General features: G+C 47.8%; 1 protein-coding gene across 1 annotated transcript in view; it reads right to left on the bottom strand.

Moving 5' to 3' along the window:
- The window catches only part of LOC147619313 (uncharacterized), a 33,280-nt gene extending 5,653 nt beyond the window's left edge, over positions 1–27,627 (bottom strand). Inside the window, exons 1-3 of the mRNA XM_086772964.1 lie at positions 26,992–27,627; positions 26,803–26,909; positions 26,546–26,650 (exon numbers count right to left, since the gene is read on the bottom strand). Coding sequence (XP_086629090.1) covers positions 26,562–26,650; positions 26,803–26,909; positions 26,992–27,389 — 594 coding nt within the window. The 5' untranslated portion in view covers positions 27,390–27,627 and the 3' untranslated portion in view covers positions 26,546–26,561. The remainder of the gene's footprint in view (positions 1–26,545; positions 26,651–26,802; positions 26,910–26,991) is intronic.
- Positions 27,628–27,894: the final 267 nt, after the last annotated feature.

Below are 27,894 nucleotides of genomic sequence, written 5' to 3'. Positions count from 1 at the left end.
CTGCTAAACTTGATGACGGGAATCCAACCTGCTCTTGGATGACTGTCATCATCCCAATCCTGTTCCGAAGTCCCTCTGTCATCATCCATCCCTGGCAAACCTTTTTTCTCTGAAAATCCGGTCTGTTCTCCAAACCACTCTGTCTCTGATGAAGATCTATGCATCTGGTCTTCCTCTAGTCCACAATCCATTCCTGCCCTGACTCTGAACACCGTCTTGGTCTTCTTTCCTGGAACTGAGTCTCGCACTCTCACATCACCCTTGGAGGATCAACCTCCCTTGGGACCGTTCCCTTAGAACCTATCTGGCTCACGGAACTGCCATCCCCATCTGGCACTGTGGAACACCACCAACAAACCTCCTGGGAGTTCTTCCCGATCTGTGTTCCCGCCTTGGGCTTCGAATCCGTGTACTTTCCTGTACCTTGGACCTGTACACCATCATATGGGACTGAATCAGTGTTTAGCTTTGCTGAGCCTGATGCTCTGATACCAATGTAACATGCGGAAGCTCTGGGTAGTCTTCTTTCAGCCCTAAACACTCTTGGAAACCTTCTGATGCAAAAACACACCAAAACTGCTGCCCTAGACTAGGACTCCTACTGACTCAAACCCCTAGTGGGTTGAATGAATAAAACAAAGAGCAAGTGTGCCTTTATATAGGCCTTGGAGCATGTGGGAAAACTGGCCGACTGCTGGTCGGCCAGTTACTAATTCATAAAATCCATTAAGTGCAGCCGACTGGGTATTCTGGATGCGCCTGCTGCCAGCACCCTCTGTCCTGCAGCCGACAGCCCTCTGGTACTGCTGACGTCGGCCTCCATGCAGCCGACAGCCCTTCTGATCCATGCTTTGCTCCAAGTCCTACTCCATGTCCATCTTCTACTGGTTCAGTCTTTATCTGCTTGCCCCTTCTGGATTTAGTCTTGAGAAGGTCCATGGCATTGCTGATGCACATGACAAAATGATATGGCACTAATGTGTAGCTCATCTTGTTAGCCAACTGGGGAGAGATGGCGTCCTCAGAAATGCCCATGTCAAATAGGACTACAAATTGTCGGCCCTTGGCAGAGCCATAAGCGCTCGGATGAGGCTTTTCTGTGCAAAATCATTCTCACTCTCCTGCTTAGCATCAAATACCACAAATGGCATGGGATGCATAGAAGGTAAAAGCTGAACTGCATTTGCGGTAGTAGGCAAGGCTGGAGAAGCGGAAGATTCTGTGGCAACTGTGGCAGAAGAGGCTTTGGAGGCTTGCTCTGCTTGCCATTTGTGGCAATCCTTCTTACCATGCCCGATGGTATGACAGAAAAAGCATCTGTGTTCTGACTAGTATTTCCTTTGCTACTCTAGAGGAAGATAACCTCTAGTGATGCATGCTTTAGCCTTTTCCTCAGGGGTTTTCTTAGGCTTGGATTCCTTATCCTTCTTACCTCCTAAACTAGAGCTATTACTGCCGTCCTTAGCATCTTTAGAAGATGCATTACCTTTCCCTAGCTGCGCAACAAATTGTTGCTGCTAGGGTTTGATATTAGACTGCGACGACTCCTTAGGCTTGCCTCCGTTCATCTTCATTTCTTCATTTTGAGTCAGAGTCAAAACCCGGTCATGGGTTCAAAGTTACGAACTGTGAACCGGATATTATGATCTAATCCATGAATGAATTGATCCATCTTGGCCTCCTCAGATAACCCTAACTGTTGTGCTAAAGTTATAACCTTGTCGAAAAACTGAAGCACTGGTGCCCGTTTTGTTTGAGTCCATAGAACTCATCTGCCAAGCTGGTCATATACTGGGGAGGGAGAAATCTGGTCTTTAGGTCATGGACAAATGTATCCCAGCTGAAAGCTGTGACACCTATGGTCTAGTCTATATGAAGACTAGACCAATGTTGCCACCAAGTGACTGCCTCACCCGTAAGGTGGGGAGCCGCTACGTGGACTCTATCCTGAGGATCTGTAATCCTAGCTAATGGAAAATGAGCTGTAAATTGATGAATGAACTGATTAACTGCAAAATAATCACACTTACCATCATACTTACTAAAATTTGGTGGAGTTCGAATGACGGTAGTTGACGTCGCGGGCTGCTGGCTAGTGGCATCTAAGGCTAGGGAAACTGAAGAGAGGTGCTGATATCTCAGATGCATGGCCTCCTTTTCCCTTTGGTGCTCGAGTAGCATACGTTCTCGATCGAGCTCTCATTGGTGCTCCCGAGCGGCGAGTTCGGCCTGACGCCGGTCTTCTTCGATCCTGCGTTGGGCTTCCTCATAGTCTCGTCTATCTGCTTTTTCTTGTTACTTTCTTGCTTCAGCTTCAGCTTTTTCTTCTCTCCGTCGAACCTCGTCTTCTCTTCTTTGTTGTTCCATCTAAAAGAAGAGAGAGATGTAGTCAGGGGTTGCTGGAGGAGGAGGAGGTCGTGCTGTTGTTGCCTCCAAAAGTTGGAGACGCTCCATAAGAAGCTGGTTATGAGCCCTGAGTAGAGCTATGGTGTTTGCGGTAGTCGAAAGAGCAAGGTCTCCTTCGGGGGAGACGTCTTTCAGCTGATGTGTACTCTCCTCTGTAGACATGATGCTGAAGTCGGTGGTCGTACCAGAACGCAATCTGACCATCCAAGGATGACCTCACGCTAGGATGCAGTATGTGTGGACAAGCTGAATCTGATACCAATGTAACATACAACAAAAGTATTTGTAATTAAGGATCTTGTCACACAAGTCTCACACCGCCTTCTGCATCCTCAGTTTCGCGAGTTTAGCAATCCACTTTTATGACTTCAAACTTTAAGAGATTGAGAGAGAGAGAGAGAGAGAGAGAGAGACCGTACTAGCTGTAGAAGCACCAATGATGACCGATTTCGAGCCTATACACTCTTCCCAATGAAATGAGGGAAGGCTGCAAATCTGAGGCTGAGGTAGGGATTGATTGGGACTGTTTCTAGGCTATGAATGAATGCTGAAATGAATATGAATGCTGAGTTTAACCTTCACCAAAGTGAAGTAGCAAAACGATGAAGATAGGTATCCTCAGTGCTGAAAACTGCTCCTATGCAGAAAACACAAGGAATCCCGATGGCTGAATGCTGTATGCTAATGCGTTTTGATGATGGATGCTGATCGCACATGCATGGATGCTCCTAGATACTAAAGGATGAAACGTTGAGGGCTGAGGTGATGAATGCTTCAATCGCTTCTGCTCCTTATGCTGAAGGCTCCAACGTTAATGCTTGATTGCTGATTTATGATATGAATGATGGAATGATGCAAAAGCATGCCTATTTATATGCACAAGTGCTAGTCGGCTGGCATTTAATGCTGAACGAATGTGGCATAAAATGCTACACGACTTGTTCATGTAAAATAATGATATTTAAATGCTGTAAATTATGGAAAAAATGCCAGATAAATGCTAATAAATATTCTAAAAATACTAGATGCTATTTCAAGGCTTCTGCAATGGACTATATGCAATGGATAAATGATATGCAATATGCAGAGTGCTTTCTAATGCAAACCCTAAGGTTTCTACTGACTCTACATGCATGAATGAATCTCTTCAAGTGGGTTAAGGGACTTGATTGACCGACTAATTCTATGGGCTGAGAAATGACCTACGTAGCTCATGCCTGACATATCCTGGATTGAGGATTACAATGGGGTCACGGCGTACGACAAATATCATCCTAAAGGGTGCTAATACTAGACAATGTTGCACTGATGATGATGATGAGCCATCTTGTCACCATGCACTAGAGTGCATGTGACACTTTGCTTAGAACTTTTTCTTTTATGGAAGGGCACTTTATATGGAGACCGTGCAGCTCGCTTCAAACAATTCAGGATCTCCACTCGATCGGGCAGTTATAGTGGTACTTGTTTGTGAGGCCATAAAATCCAACAATTCAGTGGTGCATGACCTACTACATGCAAGTAGGGGAGAATGTGACACAAAGGCACAGCTAGACATCAGATAGCAACCAAGAGACAGAGTCATACAGCGCAAGTGACAAGTGGCACTGCCACATGGCAATGATGATATAGCGGTGGTAACGTTTACTGATGACATGGCATCGACGATGTGGCAATCGTGTATAGCCGACAAAATAGGAGCATTCGTGCATATATAAACGTGGGTGGCCAAATCGTCATATTTATCGGCTTTCCTCAGTGTAGAGTGTTTCTCTATGGGCGAAGTGCTAGCTACAGTAGATCACAAGGCTATGATTTGATGCCTTCATTCTCAACCCAAGACAGCAACTCTTCAAGAGATGTCCATATCACGTACATTCAAGGCTCTATATATAAACCCCCTTTTTACATTTTTTTTTGTTTTTAAAGGATCCCCTATCGTATATACAAACTCCTTCCTATAAAAGGGCTTAATGTATGTATGCATGTATCCTTTCATATTTTTTACACCTCCTATGTATAAATACTACAAAGGAACCCTATAAATATACCCCTTGTATACATTGTATATGGCATGATTGTTAACTCAAGTGATATCATACATTTCTAACGAGTGACCGCCCCGAGATTTTCAGCCACATCTTGTGTTTGAATCTCAGTTGTGTTACTTCTTTCTTGTACATAATACAATGCAGTAGTTTAGGAGTTGTATGTGTGATTCCGCTGCACTCTTCTTTCTATCTTTGAAAAACCCTAGCACAAAGGCACAAGTGTTCTACACAATTGGACTATGCATGATGTCTTTCACATCTCATGGGTTGAAGCCTTTGTTGGACCATCTTTGCAAGAGGTTCCGGATGAGCAACAGCCTGAAGTGGTCGACGAAGTAGAGGTTATCGAGCCCGAGCAGATTTCCAAGAGTACTCATAGATAGATATTGGTGAACTAATTGGATGCCATGCAACTACCGCCAAGCTAAGCAGGAGGGAATGTCACATGCACCCATGCACTGAGGTGCCATGTGACACACTCGCTCATCAGTGCTACATAACTTTTTTAGAATTATTTGTCGTACGTCGTGACCCCATTCTGAGCCCCAATCTAGGGACATGTCAGGCACGTGCTACATAGGTCTTTTCAAGCCTTAGGTGTCAAGTCTACCACTTAATCCACTTGGAGAACTGAAACCGGCCTCTGATAGAAAACCAGAGTGCGGTAGGAGCAATCACCCGTCCACTTGTAGTCTAGATGAGAAACAAAACACAGATTGGAGCTAGAGTGCCCAAATCTGAAAACACAACGACACCTGTTGGCCCCAAAGCTTGGCGCCCCTTGCGGTATTTCTTTATTCCATTAAAATAATATGTATGGCTGAGTACAACACAAAGACCAGCCAAGAGTTTACACCTGTAAGTCCAATCTGACTGCCCACAAATCCTTCTCAGCACAGAGGATCTATGCACACAGATCTCTGTCTTCAAACAACACACTGTGCCTCCCTCTGATCAGCCAAGATCACTAAGCAGGCCAGCCATGGGCATACATCTGGCATAACTCAAGAGCATGATACATCTTCTCAGCTCAAACATACATGTGCTGTCCAATCTCTGTCTTAATCTCTTGTCAATCTGCCATACCCCTCCTCTCACAAGGAGTCAGATAACACATACCTGCAGCAGACATCAAGCAATAGAAAGAGAGATGGATGAACAGAAACAGAGCTTACCAAGTTCAGCTCGTGAAACAGCACTGGAGGAAGCAACAGCACCAATCTGTGCCTGCAGGCACTTGAATCCACAACCCTGCTTCACACATGTGCTTGCACTTGCCTGTATCCTCCTCCTGATGCTCACTCTTATGCTGTCCTTGAAAAGTACAGATCTGAAAATCAGCACAGTACCCGTCTGTACCGCCTCGGGATACGTGCCAGGAGTTGTACTAGCATAAACAGCCTGCTGTCCACTTCTGTACCTGCCTGAATCTGTGTATTCAGGTCTGTCCAGCCACCTGTCAGCACCTCTGCAGCGACTGTACTTGTTGTACCTTGCTGCCCGTACACTGTACGGCAGCTGTACAATGTGTACTTGCTGGAAAACAGACTGTACAGCCTGTACAGGGCTTCTGCGCAGCCAAACCAGCAGCAGTTCTGTGCGCCGCCAGCAACAGAGGAGAAAGAGAGAGAGAGAGTGTGCCCAGTTCTAGCCGTACAGTGCTGTACGGCTGATTCTACTCAGAAAAACAGCTACAGCACACAGCAAATCAGTCGCCTTCTCCTTTCTCTTGAGCTTTTTCCACGCTAGTTCTCAAGCGCATGAGGGCTTCTCCACTTTTGCTACACGACTCCCCAAAAAGGGAAGGGAGAGAGAGAAGAGAGAGAAAACTCCTCCCCAATTTAATCCCTAGGGCCCCAACTTTAATAAGTTCCTAGGGCCACTAAGGCCTAGGGGCAAACTCCAATAAACATTAAAACTTAATGTTTTTAGTTCCCCCCTTCACACCTAGGGATGTCCACACATCTTAAACACTGTCCGGGCACCCCCCATGTGAATCATAAAATATTCCGACTCTGCAACCACCATGCCCACACTTGTCTTGCTCCATTTTCACAGGGCCATGACATACCCCCCTCTTGAAAGATGGCAAGCGTCCTCGATTGCATTCTGGTGATGCATCAAAATATCCAAAGTGAAATATACAATATGGCAAGATCAGCGTCCCAATCTCTCTGAGCCATACACATGTATCAACATTCACTGCAAACCAATGGCATAGTAATAGTCCAAGTTGTATACCACTGTGAACCATACATATCACAAAAATGTCCATGTGACTAGTACACATATATCATAGAAGTCCCATAAACAGATGTACTGTCAGCCTCAGTACCTTCGGATGAGATAAAATCTGCACCAAGCGACCTCTAGATGTCATCTGAGCCTGTCTGTATCAAGGGAGTGGAGGTGCTACCCCCCTCTTGAGCATCAGGTAATGCTCCAGACCCATGCTCTGCTGAACCTGAATGAGCCACAATAAGAGTCGGCTCTAACTCAAAGGCATCGAGATAAAGCTGCAAAACCTGAGGTGAATCTGTTAAGTCACCTTCCTCCATCCACTTCGCATCCATCGGTGAATAGTTCTTGAACTTCACAAGATAGCGACGGGAAACTTTACCTCGTACCTTCCTTTCTTTATGTGCCAGTATCTGCTCTGGAATCAGAACCTCATCAAGTTCCTCAACTTCCGGCTGAGCCTCATCTGATATATCCTCAGGCACATCCCCACGGAAAGGTCTAAGAAGACTCACGTGAAAAGCATTGTGAATCCTCCAGTGATCTGGTAACTTCAAACGATAGGTTACCTCACCAATCTTTTCCAAAACCTGAAAAGGCCCATAATATCGCATGCTCAACTTAGGGAATAAGCGCTCTTTACCCTTCATCTTCTTGAGTCTAGCCTTTTCAAAGCGCAAAAGAACCCAATCACCCAATGCAAACTGTAAATCACGTCTGTGACGGTCTGCGGCTTTCTTTTGCTTCTGCTGAGTTTTCTGGAGGGCCAACTTAACTCTCCGATAAGCTTCATCCAAGCTCTCCACATACTGATCAGCCTCAAAGATCTTATCCTTTGTATGCAAAATGGGTGGTATCTTTTTTTTTTTCCGAGAAAAGATCCTTTCATTAGTTATGTAAAAAACGCCCGTAGGGCTACAAAAGAGATCTCTGCTGCTCCTAACAGAGAGAAGAGCAGTGAATACATCATGGCAGCCCGGGAGACTCTCCCTAGGTGCTGCAAAATACAAGCATCAGTCTAAAGGACTGAGCGGCTAAATCATACAATGGGGGGGGGAAAGAGCCAAACAGGTGGCCTGTAGTGCCAACGGGGGGATCCCGTGTGTAGGGTGTAGAACGGGCCGCAGCGCCAAGTGGTATGAAAGGCCTGGCGCCGTAAGATCGCCTCATCCGAGTCTCCCCGGATGCGGTCGTACTGTCCTCGCAGGGTGTGGATCAACTCCTGCCAAATCCCCCGAACAGTCTCTGCTGGTGGCTCTAATCTCCCCTCAAAGGCCGTAAAGCACCGGGCCCTCCAGGTGAACCAGATGGTGAGGCTGCTGAGGAGCTCCCATCGTAAATCCCTCTCCTGTGTCCAGCTGGCGGACGAGAAATCCGGTGCCGGAACCAGGCGAGGCTGGCCCCTAATAAATCTGATGGCCTGACTGCCCTGCTCCATCTCATAGCCCATAGCAGGCCCTGACGAAGTCGACCAAGCAGCGGCACCCCACGTAAACATATCCTCTGGAGAGAGGGGGGCCAGAATACGCAGCATCCGCAGCCAAATCTGCTGTGCCTGAGGGCAGTCCCAAAGGCAGTGTCTCTGTGTCTCCATAGGGTGGCCGCATCGGACGCAGGCCGCCGAAAGACCGCTGTAAACAAGCCAAGTGCCAACTGCTGAGCCCCTGTGGGCGACCAGCCACTGAAAAACCGAGATCCTGCGGGCCTGTCGACTAGCCCAAAAATCCTCCAGGAACTCCTGTGATAGTCCCTGCAATCGCCAATGCCCCGCTGCCGCTGGAGAAACCGTCCTCCTCGCCGTCAAAATATGCCGTCCCAGCCGAACAGTATACTGGAAAAATGTGATCTCTGTGGCCTCAAGGGATGCATAAGGATCATGCCACTCGTACTCTCCGGGGTCCCACTGTAGCCGGGCCAAGGGGCGCGCTGCATATGCCCATATGCGCCAATCCGGGAGCACGTCAGCCGGGTCGGGGTCAATATGCCACTTCCGAGAAGCGGCAGCCACTACCCGAATCCTCTGAAAGGTGCACTCTGCAACCAAAGGCGACTCCACCTCCACTCTCTGGAGTCTGCCCTCATCCTGAATCTCATAATAGAGGCATCTGCCATCCTCAGTGCTAGCTCTGACAGCAATCAGGATCTCCAACTGTGTAAAGGCTCCCATCCACCGTGGGGCCACTGGCTCGAGAGGTGTGAACCACTCCTCTGAAAGGGCCTCCTGAATATCATCCCTCATAATCAACCCCCCTCTGAAGTGACTCAGCCTCTCCACCTGGGTCTCCTCTGGTAGACTGCAGAAAGCCTGCCAGTCTCCAAAACTACGAGCTGGGCCTGCCGCTAAAGGTCCCCAGGCTAGACGAGGCCGAGAACCCAGCATATGACCCTGCTCTGTACGAACCGTTGGGCTCCAGATGAGCGGCTGCCTGGCCCGCTCCTCAACACAAGAAGGAGGCCGCTGAGAAAGCCCCGGTCTCAGCAACTCCCAAGCTCTCAGGATACTCAAAGCAAATCTGTCCTCCCATCCTCTACTGAGGCCTGTCCTCCTCATCTCTATGAAGATCCAGCGAATCTCTGGTGCCCAAGTACCCCCTGCAGGAGGCGCCCGGGCCTGCAGTCGCTGCAAGAGGAGCTCTTTCCAAGGCTCAGCGCCTGGAAGCAACCCCCGAACAATAAGCTTCCCCAATAAGGCTCTACTCTGATCGACTGGATCTATAATGCCCAAACCGCCCTGAGCCAGCGGAAGTGTAATAACTGCCCATGCAACCTTTGCCCGAGCTGGCTGACCGTCCCGCCCAGACCACAGAAAGTTCCTGATCAGCCTCTGTACCTGGCTGATGCAAGAGCTCGAGAAAATCCAGCAAGACGTAATGTACCACATAGTCGCTAACAGCACCTGATTTGCCACCACCACCCTCCCAGCCAAGGATAGTCGAGCTGTACTCCAATACAATAGCTTCTTCCGAATGCTCAGAAGAAGCGGGGCAATCTGCTGCTCAGGTGACAAATCAAGGCCAATCTGGCATCCCAAATACCGCACTGCTGTGCCGGGAGGAATCCATCTAAAACCGGGGTCCGGACTCCATGCCGGAGTGGGAGCACTACTGATCCAAAAGGCCACTGTCTTGCGCCAATTGATCAATGCTCCCGAAGCTGCACTAAAAACCTGGAGCGACTGCTCTGCCCGAATAAGATTGGCCTCTTGGCCATGCAAAAATAAGCCCGTGTCGTCTGCAAACTCAGCATCAAGCAAATCCTCCCCCCGGACTGGGAGCTGAAGTCCTCTCAAACCAACCTCCTCTGCCGACAAATACATACTCATAGCCTCCGCAAAGAAGAGAAAAAGGAAAGGGGCGAGAGGACACCCCTGACGGACTGATCTGGTCAGCTCAAAACTCGGCCCCCGACCTCCTGCAATCAGCACCTGGCTGCGAGCTGTGGAATACAAAGCTGCCACCCCTCTGATCCATCCTGGCTCAAAGCCCAGGCGTAGCATAGTGCCCTCTAAGAATCCCCAATCAACTCTATCGTATGCCTTCTCAAAATCGAGAAGCATCACGACCAAGTCCTCGCCAAGAAACCTAGCTCGGGCCGTCGCCTCCCAGAAAGTAAAGATGTTGTCAAGGATACTGCGCTCCTTGACAAATCCTGTCTGAGTAGCATGAATCAACTCCCCCAGGAAAGGCTGGATCCTCAAACTCAAGGCCTTTGCCAAGACCTTGTAGACAGTATTGAGGATCGTAATAGGCCTCCAATGCCGAATATCATCTGATACTCCCTCTCCCTTGGGGATAAGATAGATCAAGCCCTCTGAAAAGCTCTGCGGCATCACCCCAGTGTCCAAAACATGCTGAAAGCCCCTGCGGAGGCCTGGCCCTAAAAGGTCCCAATAGCGCATAAAAAAGGCCGGCGTCAGTCCGTCCTCCCCTGGGCAACTATGTCGCGGCAGGACCCTCAAGGCCTCGGCAAGCTCAATCTCTGACAGAGGCGCACCTAGAACTGTGCGCATATGGTCTGTGACCCTCCTCTGCACATGGGCCCACACAGTCTGTCTGCATACATCTCAATCCTCAGTGGCTGGCTCCGCTGAAAGCAAGTCACTATAAAAAGCAGTGGCAATGGCTCTGATCTCCCCGAGCTCAGTAGCTATCGATCCATCCGGTCTACCAAGCTGGCGAACCCCTGCTCGCGCATGACGGGGTCCAGTGATCTCAAAAAACTCCCCAGTCACTCTATCACCAAGCTGCGTCCACTGAGAGGCCTGACGACGATAGTAAAACTCATGTCTCTGCTCCTCTGCCTCTCTAACCTCCTGGCGTGCCTGGCTCAGCTGGGACGCCACCCACTCACATGCTGGCTGCTGCTCCTGAAGGCGCTGTAGCGAAGCAAGGCTGCGTCTCAGCCGTTGCTCCCGCTCGCGAATCTCTCCCAGTCGAGTCAAAGCTGCAGCGTGCAGAAAAGAGCTAAGATCAATGAGTCCCTGGGCACACTGGCCCACTGCATCCTGGTCAGAGCACTGACTATCATGCCAGATCCTCTCAATGTCCTCAGCGAGACTGGGGTCTGCAAGTACCCGCTCTGGGATCCTCAACTGCAAGCTGGGCTCCCGTGTCCCCTCCTCCAAAGTCAATATAACTGGCGCATGATCTGAAAATGAGGTACCAGCAAGAATGCCGACGGAGCCCCCTCGCTCCCCCAACCAATCGCCCACATAAAAGCGATCAATCCGAGATAGATTAGTCCCTCCCTGCCGGCGATCCGACCGAGAGAAACTAAGACTGTCCTGAGACCGGGAGAAAGCCCCATGCTGCCATGCATCAGTGATCCTTAGTGACATGCAAAACCGGTCCCAAGCTGCAAGCTCCGTGCCGTGCACTGTAACATGACTGCCTCCCACCCTATCTGCCGGGTCCTCAAGCATGTTGAAGTCTCCCCCAACACACCAATGTGCGGCCTCTGGCAATGCATCTGTAACCTGAGTCCAGAACTCTGCTCTGGCACTAGCATGATTGGGCGCATAGATGTTGAGCACACCCAATAGCTCATCATGCATCCTCAGAATGACATACTGTGCTCTACCAGGCACAATGATCCCTCGATCCACAATGGCCTGCCGCCATGCATCTGCAATAACCATGCATACTCCTCCCTGTCCACCCAAAGGACCAAACCCTGCAGACCAGAAAGTGTCCCATCTACCAGGCATCACCGAACCATATCTCCGGATCTTGCTCTCACCCAAGTGGTGCTCCTGCATCATCAGAATGTCAATGCTGCCCCCAACCAGGCATCTCTGTAGCTCCTGCCTCAAGCACCCTCGATAGCGTATAAAGTGTGCTCCGCCAAGGCCCTGTACATTCCATGAGATGATCCTCATGGATGTCCTACTGAGGTGGATGCTGTCTCAGCCGTGCGGCGAGCCTTCGCAAGCGGCTTGGATGGAGAGTAGTCCCCATCCGAACGGCTGCGAGCCTGCCCACCCGGTGTACTGCAAGAATCCCGGATCAGGCACCAGTGGCTGTGACCCATGGCGACTGCCTCCTGCTCTGACATAGTAACCTCGTGTATACTCACATATCCTGGGTCGCGTGCCAAATCTGCAACTATGCGCACGACCAAATGCCGAATCCCGGATGTGTCCACACTCCCGGGATCCAAGAAAAAATGAGCCAACTCCCAAAGTCGGCCTATCACATCTGTAACCTCCAAATCGCTCATGTGATGCGAAAACTCAACTGCCTGAGTCTTCAACGTGCTGAGAGCGAGCTCTAGAGTCCACTCCCGGTCACAAGGTCCACATAGAGGGAACGAGAAGGCCACCGCTGAGTCTAGTGCCTCCTCCCCGCGGGCCGGAGGTATCACTACATGCACTCGGATGGGTGCTGGCTCATGAGGGCCCTCTGCTCCAAAAAGCCGTGTAAAGGTATAATCAAACAACTCCGAGCGCTGTCCAATGCCGAGGCGACTCAGCCGACTGCGGATAGATGAAATCCGTGAGGCCCTAATCGGCATGGGTCTCCTCTGTGATGCTCGAGCGAGGTCAGTGCTCAGCGCCCTCCGGACTGCAGGTGAGCGCCAGGGAACTGCCAGGACCTCCCGGGAAGGCGAGGCGGGCGGAGGGGGAGGAGGGGGAGGCGAGGGAGGAGGAGAGGGAGCCGCTGCCGAGACCGGAGCGGGGGCGGGAGGAGGCGATGGTGGACGCGAGGCGGTGGGAGGGGGTGGGTGTGGGGGAGGTGAAGGAGGGGGAGCTGGCATCTCCTGGTCCTCGGTCGCTGCAGGGGTCTCCTCCTGAAGGGGAGCAAATCTGTTCCTCACGGGAACCCAGTGAGGCTGAGACTGTGGCTGCTGCTGAAGCGGTATCTGGTCGCGCTGCTGTGGCTGTCTCCCTCGACGGCGCCCCTGTCCAGGCTGCCACTCCGAGGTCTCTGTGGCCTGAGCAGGTGTCCCTGAGGCAGCCTGCCGAGCCGAATCTGTGGGCGGGCCATCCGTGGCCTGCTGCTGTGGTGAGGGCCGAGGTCTCCTGCGAGGGCAGGCCTTGGCCAAATGACCGACCTGCCTGCAAATGAAGCACTGGTTCGGGAGCCCCGAGAACTCCACTCTCTGATCTATCCACCCCCCCCCTATCCTAGGTAGCTGAATGACCTTAGGAAGGGAGGAGATGTCAGATACCAACACTCTGACCGAAGGTAGCCCAGCTGCTCTGGCCACCACTGAAGCTGCTGAGGGGCCCGTCTCAAGAACCGAGCCCACCAATGCTCCGAGCCTGGAGAGGAGCGGAAGATACTCCGGCGGAGACCAGGGAAACAAACTGTAATATGGAAGAGGCGCTCTCCCTGCTCCGCCGCAGCTGGGTCAAATCCATGCTGCCAAGGCCTGAAGAAAGCCCGAGCACCCCTGATATCCAGAGGACTCATGGCAAGGACCTTGGCAACGCTCTGGGCGGCCTCGAACTCGATCTGATAATGTCCCCGGCCCAAGAGCTGTACATCCAGGATCTTGCCCACATCTGCAAGAAGGCGAGCCTGAAGTAGATCCCTGATCTCCCCTCTGCTGGGGCGAGTGCCGACTATACGGCAGATGGTGGAGTGAGCCTGAAGGCGTTCCACCTCTGCGGTGAGGCTCGCTTCCTCTTCCAGCGAAAGAGAAAGCCTGATGGGGATGACCTCGGGGGCGGGCGAGGGGGCTGCGGAAGAGTCCCTCTGAGGCGAGGCGGGAGGAGTCTCCATCAGAGTCTGAAGCTCAAGCGAAGGCGAGGCGAAAGCGGAAACCTGCAAGAAGCGGGCTGCACACCAAGAGGCGGAAGGACGGATGACGATGAGGGAAAAAAAAACAAAAACCCCCTAGGGGTGAAAAGCAGCACGACAGAGGAGGGAGGGGGGGGGCGGCGAAAAACGGAGGAGAGGCCCAGAGGGGGGGGGCGGCGACAACGCGAGAAGGAGGGGGGCGGGGCGCTGCTGAATGGAGGCGGGCGTGAGGAGGCGAAGAGGCGGGGGGGCGAACAGGCGGCAGCGGGGGGGGATGGCGAACAGGCGGCAGCGGGGGGGGATGGCGAAATGGCGAAGAGGGGGAGGGGGGCGAACTGGCGAAGAGGGGGGGGAGGCGCAGCGGCGAGGAAGGAGGGGGGGGCGGCGCAGCAGCGAGGAAGGAGAGGGGGGGCGCAGCGGCGAGCAGAGGGGAGCAAGCGGGGGGCGGAAGGAAAAAGGCCGCGAGGAGGGGGGGGGAGCGATGGCGCGCAGAGCAGGGGGAGGCGGGAGCTTCAGCGAGCGATCAAGTTTTTAAATGGGTGGTATCTTCTTCCATCCTTCTACAATCTCGAAAGGCGCCTTGCCTGTCGAGCTATGTACAGTGTTGTTATATGCAAACTCCACCAAAGGAAGATACTTTTCCCATTGTTGCTTGTGCTCTGACACATAACACTTGAGAAGATCCAACACTGTAGAGTTAGCCTCTTCTGACTGACCATCTGTCTGTGGATGAAATGACGATGAAAACTTGAGAGTTGTACCCATGTTGTCAAACAACCCTCTCCAAAACAAACTCGTCATCCGTGGATCACGGTCACTAATGATAGACGTAGGCTGTTAGAAATAATGAAATCAATCTAGGTGCACATTTGTGCACAAGGACATTTATTTAGATGATGAACAAAGTAAGTACCAAACATTAAGGTACAAATAATGATGTAACCAAAGGACATGTATATTTTTAATTTTATTAACATGAATAAAGGGGGCTGATCGTGGGATTCACCACGCCCCCTCCATTCTCACATTTCTCTCTCTCTTCCTTCTCTCTCACGTGTGATCCTAATGCACATTTCAGCACCCATTTCTTGCACATTTTCATGGTATCAGAGCAAATCGTGTAGAGGAGAAGAAGGGGAGTCTAGAGACAGCATATTCGTGGGAATTGGAGAGCCTTGATGCAATCGATTTCTGCCCAGGAGAGACCAGCAATGAATTAGAGGGTTAAAAACCCTAATTCAAGCCCATAGGATGCCCACTGAAGAGGCGATTTGAACCAGCCTGCACCAGAGAAGAGGGGCGACCAGATTTGATGCAGAAAAATGGAGAAATCAGCCCCATAAAGAGGCGATTTCATGAAGGCCTGCTTGGAGATGATTCAGCCCTCAAAAATCTGCAAATCAGCCCCAAAAACAATGCCAATTTCTCAATTGAAGGTATGAAAAATCTAAAATTAGGGTTTCAGCCCTGTTTTGTCTTCCAAAATTGATGGAAAACTTGCCCAAATCGGGGCAAATGAATGATTAATTGATGGCCCTATCAATGGGTTTCCAAAACATGGAGAATGTTGAGGCAAATGATGCCCAAGTTGCTGTCCAAGAGAAGATTGCTGCTCCAGCCATGCCTATGTTGACAAATTGGTCAATTAATTGCTGATTTTTCAAGGCAAGAGGAGGCACTTCAACTAGAAAGTGTCCATTGAATGAATTCTTGAAGATGGGACCTGATTTTAGGTCAAAGATGGAAGCAATGTGCTGCTGTCCACAATCCATGTGCTTGTGCAAGACAAGCATCTTGAAGGTTTGAAGAATTTTGCATGTAAAAGAATGCCCGGGAAGAGGACCAATGGCATGCATGACCAGCAATGAAGAAGGCATGAAAGTGTAGAAGATTTACAGCCCAAAAGACCAGCCAAAGACCTCTAAATTGAGGATTTGAAGACCCCAAAACAGCAAGGTATTTGCTGTGTGTTTGAAGTGCATTTTTGGGGTGATTATTCTAATTTGTTGCTTGCTGAAATTCAGTAAAAATGGCGGACAGCAAGGTTGATTTTGTGCTCCCAGAAAGTGGAAAGCTTGATGGCAAAAACTATCCAATTTGGAAGTTTAAGATGAAGAATCTCTTGAAGTTGAAAGACTTGTGGGAGATTGTAGAAGGCAAAGATGGGAGACCTGATGTGATGAAGCCAGTTATGGTGCCTAGTATGACACCTCAAGAGAAAAGGGCTGAGGACAAAAGGTATGAAGATGAACTTGAAGTTCAAGCAAAATTTGATAAAAGGGCTCAACAAGCTCTTTGTTATATCAACATGAATGTGAAGGACAGCATCATTCCTCAAATAAGTGGTGCTACAACTCCAGATGAAGCATGGACAATCCTTCAAACTCTCTTTGAATCGGTAAATACAACAAGGTTGTTGTTTCTTAAACAAAAGTTGCATGCTTTTAAGAAGGAACCAAATGAGCAAATCACTGCTTATTTGACTCGTTTGAAGGATATCACTGACCAATTGCTCTCAGTGGATGAAGTGGTAACAGATGTGGATATGGTAAGCATAGCCATGAATGGGCTTACCATGAATGAAAGCAATTCACCATGGCAACACTTGGTGACTTCACTTATGGTGAGGGAGACTACTCCTAGCTTTGAGGAGTTGAGTGCTCTCTTGTTACAAGAAGAGTTAAGAAGACAAGGAAGCGGAATGAAGAGTTCCAAGAATAAAGATGAAGCATTCACCGTGAGAGGAAGACCATGGCGTGGCCGTGGAAGAGGTGGATGGAATCGGAATAATGAAAGGCAAAATCAGGGCAGCCATGAAGAAGGGGGAGATTCAAACTCCTCCTATCAAGAAAGAAGGCCATTTACCCCTCGAGGAAGAGGAGGATATAGAGGCAACTTTCGTGGAAGAGGACGCAGCTCCTATACTTCAAGAAGAGGCCCGTGTTACTATTGTGGAAAAGATGGTCATGTGGAGAGTGAATGTCGCATAAAACAGCATGCACAGCAAACAAGAGGGAGAGGCAGAGGCTTCTCAAATTGGCAAAGGCAAAATAGCAACAACTTTGTGGGTGAAGGAAATCAGAATGATGAAAGAAAAAGCAAGGATGAGTTTTTGTTGATGGCTGGTCATACAAATCAGTCCCACTATCGTGGGGAATGGTATGTTGATTCGGGTGCCACGGCTCATATGACCGGCAATGGTGATTGGTTTTCTCAATATGTTGATGAAGAAGGCAGTAATAAAGTAGTTTTGGGTGATGATTCCACTCAAAACATTCAAGGATATGGCGACATACCTATCAAGCTCAAAAATGGTGAGATTGGTACTCTCAAAAATGTCTTATGGATTCCTAATTTGGCAAGAAATTTGCTTTCTGTGGGCTGCATAACAGATCAGCACATGAGTGTTGAGTTTTTCAAGGAGTACTTCATCATTAAAGACCTCAAGAATGAGGGAAAAGAAGTTGCTCGTGGCATACGAAGCAATGACAGGCTGTACAAGCTCATTACAATGTGTGACCAGCAAGTATTGATGTCTCAAACAGAGCAAACCTCTCAGCTTTGGCATAGGAGGTATGGTCATCTAAATATGAAAGCACTTAAGTATTTATTTGACAATGGCTTGGTCACAGGAATTCCAAAGATTGGTGAGATTCCGGGTATATGTGAGCCTTGTGCCTTGGGCAAGCATGCAAGGACTCCATTTCCAAAAGCAAGCTCATGGAGAGCAACTCATATTCTTGAATTGATACATTGTGATTTATGGGGACCGGCTCAAGTGAATTCACTTGGTGGATCACGTTATTTTATGTCTCTTATTGATGATTATTCACGCAAGTGCTGGCTGTACTTTCTCACAAGTAAGAGTGAAACTCTTGATGTGTTCAAGCAATGGAAATCTCATGTGGGAAATGAAACCGGTATGAAAGTGAAGACCCTCCGCACAGACAGAGGAGGTGAGTTTATGTCAAATGAGTTTGATTTGTTATGCAATGAAAGTGGTATGTTTCATCAACTTACTACAGCTTATAGCCCTCAACAAAATGGAGTAGCGGAAAGAAAGAACCGAACTGTGGTGGAAGGAGCAAGATGTATGCTCAAAGATTCAGGATTGGGACGTAAGTTTTGGGCAGAGGCTGTTCACACAGCCATGTATTTGCAAAATAGATCTCCAACAAAAGCACTTGATGGTATGACTCCAGAGGAAGTTTATTATGGTAAGAAACCAAATGTGTCTCATCTTCGTGTGTTTGGATGCTTGGCATATGCTCATGTGCACAAGCAAAACAGGCAGAAATTGGATGATAAATCAATTAAGTGTATCTTTATTGGATATGCAACATGTTCAAAGGCTTATAAACTTTATGATCCTGTGAGTCAGAAAGTTCTACTCACACGAGATGTATTGTTTGATGAGACAAAGAATAGTGCTGATTTTCATTTGGTGGAAGAGGATGAAGATCCTCTTATCTTCTTTGAGGTTAATGAAGAGACAGGAGACATGAAAGATGAAGGATTCAAGGCTGTCCAAAACAGACCAGCAGGTATGAATGATGGTATTCAGCCTCCAGATGTGCATGAATCAGCCCCAAACAGTCCACATGTAGTTCCCATGGAAGATGTTGATGCAGACAATTCACAAAGTGTGAAGAAATTGCCTAGATGGTACATTAAAACCATTGAAGATGGTAGTACTTTGGAATCAGCTGAAAGTAGCAATGATGGGCTGCGGAGATCACAAAGAATCAAAGACAAAGGTATGACTCATGTGAACTTTGCTTTGATGGCAAAAGTTCTTTCTAATGATGAACCCACTTCATTTTCTGAAGCAATAAAAAACAGCAAATGGAAAGAAGCAATGGAAGAAGAATACTCTTCTATTATGAAGAATAACACTTGGACTCTTGTTGAGTTACCTCATGGGAAGCAGACCATTGGTACTAAGTGGGTTTACAGGATAAAGTACAAGGCAGATGGAACCTTGGACAAGTACAAGGCAAGGCTAGTTGCAAAAGGTTATGTGCAACAAGAAGGAATTGATTATGAGGAGACATTTGCTCCAGTTGCAAAGATGACAACCATACGATTGGTTTTGGCGGTGGCTACTCATCATGGGTGGTCTGTCGCACAAATGGATGTCAAGTCTGCATTTCTCAATGGCATCCTTGAAGAGGAGGTGTATGTGCAACAGCCACAAGGCTTTGAAATCAAAGGCAAGGAAAAGCTTGTGTGCAAGCTTAAAAAGGCGTTATATGGCTTAAAGCAAGCTCCCAGGGCATGGTACTCAAGAATTGATGAGTATCTTACAAAGAATGGCTTTATGAGGAGTAAGAATGACTCCAACTTGTATATCTTTCATGAAAATGCAGATTTATTGTTGATTATTGTCTATGTGGATGATTTGGTAATCACAGGAAGCAGTGCCTCAGTGATTGAGCGCATAAAGAGGAGTTTGTCAATTGAATTTGACATGAAGGATTTGGGACAGCTTCATTACTGTCTTGGTATTGAAGTTTGGAGGCAGGAAAATAGTATGTTCCTGACCCAATCCAAGTATGTGAAAGATGTACTTGAAAAATTTGAAATGGCAGATTCAAAAGTAATGCATACCCCCATGGAATTGAATGAAAAGCTAACCTCACGTGGAGATGAAAAGAAAGTGGATGGCACAGGTTATAGAAAGCTGATTGGCAGTCTTATTTATGCTACTATCACGAGGCCAGATATTTCATATGCTGTGAGTGCTCTAAGTCAGTATATGGCTGATCCAAAGGAAAGCCACATGAAGGCAGCAAAGCGGTTATTGAGATATATGAAGAGTACTTATAATTATGGTCTCGAATATGTTGCATCTTGTGATTTATTGCTGGCTGGTTATTGTGATGCTGATTGGGCCAGCAGTATTGATGACAGAAGATCTACTTCAGGATTTTGTTTCTCACTTGGTTCCGGAGTTATTTCATGGAAAAGTAAGAAGCAGCCTACGGTTGCTTTATCCTCAACAGAAGCTGAATATATTGCAGCAAAGAGTGCCGTTTGTGAAGCAGTATGGCTGAGATCTTTATTGGCTGAAATACATCATGTACAGGCAAATGCAACAGTGATTTATTGTGATAATCAAAGCTGTATTCAGATTGCCAAGAATCCAGTATTCCATGCAAGGACAAAGCATATTGAAATCCATTATCATTTTGTTCGTGAGAAGATGCAAGCAAAGGAGATAGAGCTTGTTTATTGCTCTACTGAAGATCAAGCAGCAGACATGCATACTAAAGCATTGTCTAGAGATAAGTTGGAAAGATTTAGAAATATGATGAATGTAAAAGAAAATAGATTGATCATTAAGGGGGAGTGTTAGAAATAATGAAATCAATCTAGGTGCACATTTGTGCACAAGGACATTTATTTAGATGATGAACAAAGTAAGTACCAAACATTAAGGTACAAATAATGATGTAACCAAAGGACATGTATATTTTTAATTTTATTAACATGAATAAAGGGGGCTGATCGTGGGATTCACCACGCCCCCTCCATTCTCACATTTCTCTCTCTCTTCCTTCTCTCTCACGTGTGATCCTAATGCACATTTCAGCACCCATTTCTTGCACATTTTCATAGGCAAGCCATGATACTTGAAGATGTTCGCCATGAACAACTTCACCATATGATCCACTTTAATTGTCTTCCGCACAGGAATGAAATGAGCCTGCTTACTGAACCTGCATATGATAGTCCAGATGCCATCATTTCCCGTTTGTGTCCGTGGAAGATCAAATACAAAATCCATGGCAATGCTCTCCCAAGGTCTATCCGAAATAGGTAAAGGCTGTAATAACCCTGGTGTCTTCTGACGGTCAAACTTTACCTTCTGACATACGATGCATTGCCTCACAAAGGCATCAACATCTCTTCTCAAGGTTGGCCAATAAAAGAAAGTCTCCACTGCTTTGACCGTGGCGTCAATACCTCTATGACCTGCATACGGTGGAGCATGACTTTCATCATAACCTTGAGGCGCAATGGCCTGGTAACACACAGTCTGCCATGCATCAATAAAAACCCATCTCTGAGAGTGTAATGCTCATGCCGCTGACCCTCAGACATCTGGTCATACAACCTTTCAAAATCCTCATCATGGGCATACTGCTCTTTCATTTCATCAAGCTCATGATGATAAGCAAGTGAAACTGCGGAGACCTGTGGCTTGCGTGACAAAGCATCTGCCACTACATTCTTTTTGCCTTCCACATGCACAATCTGGAAGTGAAACATTGACAAAAAGTTTGCCCAACGCATATGCTTCTCTGAAAGCTTAGTCTGCGTGAGGAAATATCGCAAGGTCTGATGATCTGTCTGCACAGTGAAATCAGCCCCAAGCAAGTAGTGTTTCCATGTAGAAAGAGCGTGAATTACAGCCAACATCTCTTTCTCATACACCTGCAAATGCTTCTCAGCATCTTGCAAAACTCTACTCTCATAGGCTATCACATGTCCCTCTTGCATGAGAACTGCACCAATGCTACTTCCACATGCATCACACTGGACAACAAAAGCCTTTCGGAGGTCCGGTAACACCAATACTGGGTCCGAAGTAAGCTTTTCTTTGAGCTTTTTGAATGCTGTAATTTCCCGATCAGCCCATCTAAACGGAGTTGCTTTCTTCGTCAAAGCATGAAGAGGCGAAGCAGTTTCAGCAAAGTGCCGTATGTAACGCCTGTAATAGGAACACAATCCTAAAAAGCTGCGTACATCATGCACGGTCCTCAAAGCTGGCCAATTAAGTATTGCTTCCACCTTTGCTGGATCCATACGGACTCCATGACCAGACACAATATGCCCCAAGAAATGTATCTCCTGCAAAAAGAACTCACTCTTCTTGCCATTAACCACCAATCTATGGTTTCTGAGTTCTGCAAACACAATGGCCAAATGCCTTCTATGCTCTTCCTCAGTTCGTGAATGCACAATCATATCATCAAAGAATGTGCCCACAAACTCTCTATGAGGTCTGAAAATCCTGTCCATCATTCTGTTAAATGTGGCAGGCGCATTCGTCAAACCAAAGGGCATAACCAAGAACTCATACAACCCAAACGTGGTTCGGAATGCTGTCTTATGCACATCCTCAGGTCTAATGCGTATCTGATGATACCCGCTTTTCAAGTCAATACGACTAAAAACTGTGGAGCCCTGTAAGCGGTCCAAAATGTCATCGATCCTCGGTATGGGGAATCGATTCTTGATGGTATTCTTATTGAGCGCCCTGTAATCAATACACATGCGCCAAGAACCATCCTTCTTCTGCACTAAGAGCACAGGTGAGCAAAAGGGTGATGAGCTAGGCTGAATCAACCCCTTATTCAATAGCTCCTGCACCTGACTCATAATCTCTTCCTGTTGGGCTGCACTAACACGATACGGCGGTCTATTCGGTGCAGTACTACCAGGAATCAGATCTATGGCATGATCTTCTGGCCTCTCAGGAGGTAATTCTCCTGGCAATGACTCGGAAAAACAGTCTTGAAACCCACTTAAGAAATCAGCCCTGTCCTTATCTAACATTGACAAATTAGACTTAGACTCATCATCCTGTGCATCCTTTACATAAATCAAGTACGCGGAAAGATGCTTTTTCATTACTGATGAAATCGCCGAAGCGGATACAATAGGAACAGATTCCCCTTTGAGTTTTACATCCAATACATGCTCTTTCCCTCTATGAGTCAGAGTGATTTTCCTATTGTAAGTATCCACCACTGCATGTACCCTGTGGCACCATGGCATCCCCAACAAAACATCATAGCCATCCAAAGGCATGATGAAGAACTCCTCACTGTCCACATAACCCTGCAAATGAAGCCGAAGCTTCCCAATAATAGGAGTAACGGGTTCTGCATACCCTGGACAAGCCATATTTGCCTCATGTAACGGCCCCATCTCCTCTGCGCGAATCCCCAATCGGCCAGCCAAATCTGGTGAAATGAAGTTGGCTCTAGCACCTGTGTCAAAGAAGATCAAAGCATTCTGATCTCTCACTTTGCCCCATGCCCTGCACAACTCTGATGCTTCACCACTTAGCTGCTCCCCCACAAGATCAGGAACTAAGCCTGCAGAAGGCTTTGGTTTCTTTGGCTTGGGCTCTCCTTTGTTGTCAGGGTCCTTCTTGGACGTTCTCTTGGGACAATTGAATGACATATGTCCCTCTTCAGTACAGTAAAAACACTTTTGAGCATCTCTCAAAGCCTGTCTTTCCTCAGAAGTCCTTTTGGGCATTGGCAACTTCTTATACTTTGTCTCTGAAGACCCTTTAGTATCACGAGAAGCATGCCCAAATTTTTCAGCTTTCTTGCTCAATTTCTTACTGCCTTTAAACCCAGATGAACCACCTGTGAGTAACGCATTAGCTGTCATAGCATTTTCAATCATCTGTGACATGTTCGTTACTCTCGTCTTTATACAGTAATCTCGTACCTCCTTGGACAGCCCACAACAATACTTCTCAACCTGCTCAGATAATGGCACGGCACGATAAGAAGTCACTGGGAGTAGAGCTTCCCAAAACTTCTTGTTATAATCCTCCAAACTATCACACTTTGAAGCATCCAGCTTGTGCCATGCAGTCATAACATCCACCTCAAATGTAGATGTGAGCCATACGGAAGAGAAAACCTGTTTGAATTGGACCCATGTGGTGGGTGCTATGCCCTGCAAAAGAAGAGTAGACCACCACTGCAAAGCATTGCCCTTGAGAAAAGTGGCAGCTTTCCTCACCTTCGAGGACTCTGTGTAATTCCCACCAGAAAAAGCAGCATCAAACTGCTGTAAAAAGGTAAGTGCCTTCAATTTATCCTTGGCCCCACTGAAAGTGTCAAACTTCACTGCAGCTCCCCCTTCCTTGTAATCCTTCGCCTTTCCCATAGGCGTTAGATTATCATATGGAAGTGGTTTCGTGACCTCCCTCTGATCAGCCAAGATCACTAAGCAGGCCAGCCATGGGCATACATCTGGCATAACTCAAGAGCATGATACATCTTCTCAGCTCAAACATACATGTGCTGTCCAATCTCTGTCTTAATCTCTTGTCAATCTGCCATACCCCTCCTCTCACAAGGAGTCAGATAACACATACCTGCAGCAGACATCAAGCAATAGAAAGAGAGATGGATGAACAGAAACAGAGCTTACCAAGTTCAGCTCGTGAAACAGCACTGGAGGAAGCAACAGCACCAATCTGTGCCTGCAGGCACTTGAATCCACAACCCTGCTTCACACATGTGCTTGCACTTGCCTGTATCCTCCTCCTGATGCTCACTCTTATGCTGTCCTTGAAAAGTACAGATCTGAAAATCAGCACAGTACCCGTCTGTACCGCCTCGGGATACGTGCCAGGAGTTGTACTAGCATAAACAGCCTGCTGTCCACTTCTGTACCTGCCTGAATCTGTGTATTCAGGTCTGTCCAGCCACCTGTCAGCACCTCTGCAGCGACTGTACTTGTTGTACCTTGCTGCCCGTACACTGTACGGCAGCTGTACAATGTGTACTTGCTGGAAAACAGACTGTACAGCCTGTACAGGGCTTCTGTGCAGCCAAACCAGCAGCAGTTCTGTGCGCCGCCAGCAACAGAGGAGAAAGAGAGAGAGAGAGTGTGCCCAGTTCTGGCCGTACAGTGCTGTACGGCTGATTCTACTCAGAAAAACAGCTACAGCACACAGCAAATCAGTCGCCTTCTCCTTTCTCTTGAGCTTTTTCCACGCTAGTTCTCAAGCGCATGAGGGCTTCTCCACTTTTGCTACACGACTCCCCAAAAAGGGAAGGGAGAGAGAGAAGAGAGAGAAAACTCCTCCCCAATTTAATCCCTAGGGCCCCAACTTTAATAAGTTCCTAGGGCCACTAAGGCCTAGGGGCAAACTCCAATAAACATTAAAACTTAATGTTTTTAGTTCCCCCCTTCACACCTAGGGATGTCCACACATCTTAAACACTGTCCGGGCACCCCCCATGTGAATCATAAAATATTCTGACTCTGCAACCACCATGCCCACACTTGTCCTGCTCCATTTTCACAGGGCCATGACAAGAACAGTCACTTCAAGTAGGTCATCCTAGCATAGGGGTCCATATAGCATGTAGAAGCATTGATAAGTCAAGGCTTGAGGCCAGCCCAAGGGCCAGCCTAGTTGCCTTGAACTTGTCAACCACCAAAAGGAGGCCAACCAAGGGCCACCTAGTGCTACCAAGCGGCCAGCAAGGCCAGCAGCCAGCTGGCAGCCCATTCAGGCCTCTCAGCCAATAGCAAGGACAGCCATTCTTGCACGTGTGAGGCGATAGCATGGAATGCGGCATTTAATGCTTATTTTGAGTAGTTGTGAGCATGATAAACTGGCCCACAGCAGTAAGGAAAACTGACCAGCAGCATATGAGCATATATAAGCATAAATCATCTCATTCTCTAGTGCAGAAGTATGTGTGCTTAAGTCCTAGGGCTTGCGCTTACATAATTTCAGCCAAGCACTTCATTGTGCGCTTCAGTCCAGGGCATCCCAAAGTCTTCTTCAGCATTCAGCCTTCATTCTTGCATCTCCCTCAGCAGATCTGGGTGTGTATATGGCTTCCGAAGTGGCTTCACAGTTGTCTTTAGACTATTTGATGGTTCAGCCAACGTTTGGTCTACATCATCCTTGCGTTTGGCAATACTCAGTCAACCGTCTTCAGTAAGTTTTCTACATTGTAAAGAAGTTCTCCAAAGCAATAAAGCAAATACTCCTGCTTGCGGGAGGGGGGCCTCACGTGGGTAAATTGGGACCCAATCTGGTGTCGACTCTACATTCTCTCTCTACAACTCTATCTCCTGTGAATAAAGATTAAAGTGGTTTGCTTCATGCTCACTAAATAAAGGTAGAAAGAAGGCCTTGTGTAAAACACAATCATACTGGTTGCATGTTGCAATGCTCTTGAGGCTGAAAGATTGACGCAGCATAACAGCCACAATACATGGCTAAATGGTGGTCTTCTAAGCTAAATGAGGTGCTAAATTCAGCTTGCCTGCAACGTAGGAGCCACAACCAAGCTGAGATGGCTAAAAAGGGGCTTGCCATGAGTGGCCAAGACAATAATGTGGGTCATTTGCAAAAGTGCGTGAAATGTTTAACATGCTTCTGGTTCAGAACATAGTATTTTGGAGTACATTAATTACAGGGCATGCCACAAATGAACTTAGAGCTGGAAGGTGTTTTGACATATGCCACCAGTTATATTTGTTGCTTGAAAGCTTGCAGCATCCTGAGATTGTTAGGCTTGTGGACTGCAGTGCTTGCAGGTTATGGTAAACATGAACTCGCCTGAAAGCTAGTGCTTGCAGGTTATGGTAAACATGAACTCGCCTGAAAGCTTTAGAAGCAGGTTGAGAAGGTCATACTAAAATCATTGAAAGGCGACCCTTATGTGGATACACTATATCTATGCCAAATGTGGCTCATTATGATGTGGCTCGCTTATGAGAGCACAAAGAGTCTTCGACAGGCAAGGATATGTTGAAAGGGGTGAACTCTGATGGAGTGTTGAACATCTTTACACTTAAGGGAAACGTAATGGGGCACCATACCCATCATGTAGCCTCCTCATTCAACTATTGAAGGCTCCTGAGCTTGGGAAGTTTCTTTTGCTGCCCTCCGTGCATCTCTAGCACTTTTCTTTTGTTGCCTCTTCTCTGTAAACAAACCAGGGTAACACAAGATAAGCATAGATATGTAAGTATGTAAGTAGATATGCATGTAACACCAGTTCATATTGTGAAACGTATGCATCTATGTATGTGCGTGTGTGCGTGCGCGCGTGCGCGTGCGTGTGTGTTTGTATTACTCTCTTGGCGGCGAGCTTCGGACTTTGCAAAGAACTCCATCCACTCGTCAGTCAGCACGAACTCATAATCTTCTTCTCCTTCTTCTTCATCCTCTACTTCTTGGCATCTGAGATATCCAGGAAAATAGAAAATATGCTAGGTGAAACTGCCCAAAAGCACGAGAAAACAATGAGATGAAGCATACTGACCTTTCAGAGAGGATTTCTGGGGCCTTCCAATCGGCAGCTTGGACCGGGTTAGGGTTAGGGTTAGGGTTGGGGTTGGGGTTGGGGTAAGGAAAGGGTAATGAGGGGGGAAGGTTCCATAATCCGCAGCGGCTACAGAGAAAAGGCGGTGGAGGGGGGACGTTGTGAAGGTGGTGATGGTAGTGGTGGTGGGGAAAGAAGGGGCCGTGGTGATGGAAAGAGTGGTGGGGCGGAGGAGGGGGAGGTGAAGGGAGTTGAAAGTGGTGGGGGTGAAAAGGAGGCGGAGGGTGATGGTGGTGAGGAGGCGGGAGGTGATGGTGGTGAGGCGGCGGCGAGGGCTGACGGTGATGCAGGAGAGGGACCGGCGGCGGTGGTGGGAGCTCTTCTACTTTCGCCGCCATCAGAAACTAGTAACGGCAGAGCTCTTGACGACTGCTATGGCCAGATTTAAGCCACGTGGAGCCCACATGGCGTCTTTAATCTATCTATCTATATTCTCTATATATATATACTTCTATTTAGATGAGACAAACCGCTTATATTCTATATGACAAACCGTTTATATTGCTCAAATAATGCCACGTTAGCATTATTTAATGCAATAAACATGGACCTTAGTCCGCCTAGCTTGCACGGCAACCATCACCCCCTCCGTCGTCGTGGTCATATGCTCCACGGCCACCCCCTCCGTCTCCTCCTCTTCTCTCTCCCTCCCTTGACGAGCCCTATGCATGCCTCTCTTCTTCTCCATCGCCAACCTTATGGTTACCCTACGCACGCCTTTACAAAAGAGCTCTTGACTTGACCTCTCTAAAAAGTAAAAAGTATACTTCTCATCTTTGTCAAAACTGCACCCATTGCAACCTATGACAATGGCGCCTTCTTGCCTATTATGAGCTCCCCAAG

This window comes from Cibotium barometz, chromosome 33 (assembly GCF_041138505.1).
Source record: "Cibotium barometz isolate CiBa-2024 chromosome 33, ASM4113850v1, whole genome shotgun sequence".
NCBI lineage: Eukaryota > Viridiplantae > Streptophyta > Polypodiopsida > Cyatheales > Cibotiaceae > Cibotium > Cibotium barometz.
This window is presented reverse-complemented; position numbering and strand designations above follow the sequence as displayed.